Below are 3,561 nucleotides of genomic sequence, written 5' to 3'. Positions count from 1 at the left end.
AGTCCTGCAATCCACTTAGCATTGCACCGGTTTTTGCCTGGCAGGCAGCCCAGTGCCAGGCAGACTGTGGTGAGACTCCTGTAGCTCATCCCATTGGGTGGGGTTATTTGTGTCAGGAGAACCTGGGTCAGGAGTGTCATACAAGGGGCCAGGCTACAAATAACCTAAATATAGACCTAACGCCAGGATATAGACCGAGCAGGATGAATCGTCACAACACTTCCTTCATAGTCCACATTCCCTTTCCCCCACCCAAATGAATTGACCTCCCCCAACTCATAAGCTCCTCCTCACCTGGATAACTGACTGGGGCCTGATGAATACATGGTGTGACCATCACCCACAGGGAAAGGCCTATTCCTATTGCTCTGGCCTTCATGGCCTATCTGTCTGCCTTGATGCGTTCGTGTACAGCCGAGTTGCATACTCGGGTCTCCCGAGCTGAATATCTCACCAGAACCCATTCGGATCACAACCCATTATTACTAACAATAGCCTTTAGCGGCACCCGGCCTCCTATCTCTTTCTTATGGGTGATTTCTTTAGCCCTTGACGAGCCTGCATTTGCGAAGGACTGGGAGACCGCATTTGTAATTATTTAAGACAATGAGGTATGACTACCTCCTCCCTGCTTGAGGAGTGGGAGGGCTTCAAATTCTTTGGGGGTACACTGCATAACCAACACGGTTGGGATCCTTGCTCCACTCCACAGGGAGATTATACAGGATGATCTCCTGGCGGTGATGGAATTCCCCCTTGTGGGAGGCCTGGCCTCTCTGGACCGTATGTGAACAGTGTGAGATCCTGATGAATTTACTTGCGCGCCTCCAGATATTTGATTACAGGACCTGTGCTACTAGGTCAGACAACGAGCAAGACCAGATAGGGTGACTCATGGTCTTGCTAGCCAACCCAGACAGACATCCATTTCTAATCCTCCAGTTGCAAATGGCTGGTAGCGGGGTGGTATACATGCAATCTGTGATAGACCTTCACAGTGTATTATTCCCATCGGTATGCCCGACAAGAAGAGGCTCACACCCAACTTATACATCACTATATCTGTGTGGCCAAAGTGTGCAGGCTTTCACCTGCGGTTGCGACCTTGCTGGGGGAGTGAGATTACCATACAGGAAATACAGGTGCTATTAAGGCGCTGGCTTGTGGGAAGACCCCCTGGGCATTGATGGGTTGCCATAGAATTCTGTGTGAAATTCCTGGACTCTCTTACCCCTGCACTGACCAAACTGTTCAATCCAGCTGGAGATGCTAGGTCTCTTCTGCCGACACTCCAAGATACGTTAATGGTACCACTTCTTAAACATCAACCTGGAGAATTGGTTGCTTCTTGCACACCGTTATCCATAATAAACCTACACTATAAGATACTGAGGAAAATCCCGGTGAACTGTTTAAGTTTTCATTTACAAGGCCTAATACACAAAGACTAACCTGGATTTATCTGTACTTGAAGCACAGCATGCAGTATAAGGCAATTGGTGCAAGTCATGTACTTTGCCCAAGAGACTATCTGAAGGTCCTGGCCATAGCAGTAGATATAGAGAAGGCTTTCGATTCCCAGCATTGGGATCACCTGTATGCTGTATCGGCAAGTATGGGATTTGAAAGCAGGATCCTGCACTAGACATGCCTTCTGTACACACACGTATTGACTTGAGTGAAAACTGGTATGACAAACTCCGTAGCATATGACATCGAGAAGGGCACCAGACAAGGATGTCCTCTTGCTTTTATGGTTTGTGTTGGCAGTAGAACCCTTTGCTCGAACACATCGCACTGGACAGCATTACTGGGACTTAGAGAAAGATGGCTTACCTCTTTGTATCCCTGTATGCAGAGGACCTCTTCTATGTGGAGGAAGACCTCACTGACATTGATGGGGCAGTTGCAGCGCTGGTGGAGTTCGGGCACCACAAAGGCCGATGGGTCAACTGGGACAAGTCCAATGCCTAGACATTATTTCTTAGCAGCTTCTGAGCTCCCCATGTCACAATTGGTGCAGTCTTCCGATGGGAACCGATAACATTCAGGTACCTCTTAATGGATCACCCTAAAACTTTCCAGGACGAAGCTGATGTGGATGACACCTTTTTTTTGGAACGTTTTGTGAAGATTCGTCAAATGGCACCAAAGTTATAAGGAAACCAAAAACTGTCTTTTGTATGGAAATGTGGTACTAACTATAACTACCTACTGCTGGGTGATTGGAAAAAAAAATATATATATCTAGATATATCTAAATATATCTAGAGAGAGAGAGATATAATATATTATCACATTTTCTCACCCACTAGGACAGAAAATCAAGACACAAGACGGACAGTTTCAAAATATATTGGAAAAAGCAAAATGATCCTGGGAGGAGGACCATTTTGCTTTTTCCAATATATTTTGAAACTGTCCGTCTTGTGTCTTGATTTTCTGTCCTAGTGGGTGAGAAAATTTGATAATATATCAATGGGATTCCCTGATCCCATATCAAGACCGCCGCAATCGAGCCTCAATAAGTCGGGGTCTGTTTTGGTGATATATATATTGAGGAGAGAGGAGAGCTATGGGGAGAGGGGAGCTATGGGGAGAGGGGAGCTATGGGGAGAGGGGAGCTATGGGGAGAGGGGAGCTATGGGGAGAGGGGAGCTATGGGGAGAGGGGAGCTATGGAGAGAGGGGAGCTATGGAGAGAGGGGAGCTATGGAGAGAGATGAGGAGAGCTATGGAGAGAGATGAGGAGAGCTATGGAGAGAGATGAGGAGAGCTATGGAGAGAGATGGAGAGAGGAGAGCTATGGAGAGAGATGGAGAGAGGAGAGCTATGGAGAGAGATGGAGAGAGGAGAGCTATGGAGAGAGATGAGGAGAGAGAAGGAGAGAGGAGAGCTATGGAGAGAGATGAGGAGAGAGCTGGAGAGAGGAGAGCTATGGAGAGAGATGAGAGGAGAGCTATGGAGAGAGATGAGGAGAGAGATGGAGAGAGGAGAGAGATGAGGGGAGAGATGGAGAGAGGAGAGAGATGGAGAGAGGAGAGAGATGAGGGGAGAGATGGAGAGAGGAGAGAGATGGAGAGAGGAGAGAGATGGAGAGAGAGATGGAGAGAGAGCTATGGAGAGAGAGCTATGGAGAGAGAGCTATGGAGAGAGAGCTATGGAGAGAGAGCTATGGAGAGAGAGCTATGGAGAGAGAGCTATGGAGAGAGAGCTATGGAGAGAGGAGAGCGATGGAGAGAGGAGAGCTATGGGGAGATGGAGAGAGGAGGGGAGAGATGTGGAGAGATAAACTAAAGGTTACTAGGACATTATAGTAAGGTTCACGTTTTACCCACACAACCATAATGCAGCAGTTATATTTATACTTATGTTAATTATAACTCATGGCCTAAAGTTACATAATGGCACAAGTTGTAGTTAGTTAGACTTAGCTTATTCAGATAAGTATAAGAGCTGAATTTCTATTGTTGTTTTGGGGTAAAACATGAGCCCAGCTATAACGTCCCTGCAACCTTCGTTTTTTAGTAAATTTCAGTTAAAAAAAAAAAAATACGTTTAA

The 3,561-nt window shown here is 46.6% G+C and overlaps 1 protein-coding gene across 1 annotated transcript; it reads left to right on the top strand.

Moving 5' to 3' along the window:
• Nucleotides 1–2,765: 2,765 nt before the first annotated feature.
• Nucleotides 2,766–3,296, top strand: LOC138256922 (RNA-binding protein 25-like). Its single transcript, XM_069205877.1, has one exon. It carries the CDS (start codon nucleotides 2,766–2,768, stop codon nucleotides 3,294–3,296), a length of 531 nt encoding a protein of 176 aa, XP_069061978.1.
• Nucleotides 3,297–3,561: the final 265 nt, after the last annotated feature.

This window comes from Pleurodeles waltl, chromosome 1_2 (genome assembly GCF_031143425.1).
Source record: "Pleurodeles waltl isolate 20211129_DDA chromosome 1_2, aPleWal1.hap1.20221129, whole genome shotgun sequence".
NCBI classification, from domain to species: domain Eukaryota; kingdom Metazoa; phylum Chordata; class Amphibia; order Caudata; family Salamandridae; genus Pleurodeles; species Pleurodeles waltl.
Note: the sequence above shows the minus strand (reverse complement) of the source record. Positions and strands in the feature narration are given on the sequence as shown.

Coding starts and splice junctions, on each gene's coding strand:
- LOC138256922 (XM_069205877.1), top strand. CDS start 2,766: ATGAGGAGAGCTATGGAGAGAGATGGAGAGAGGAGAGCTATGGAGAGA.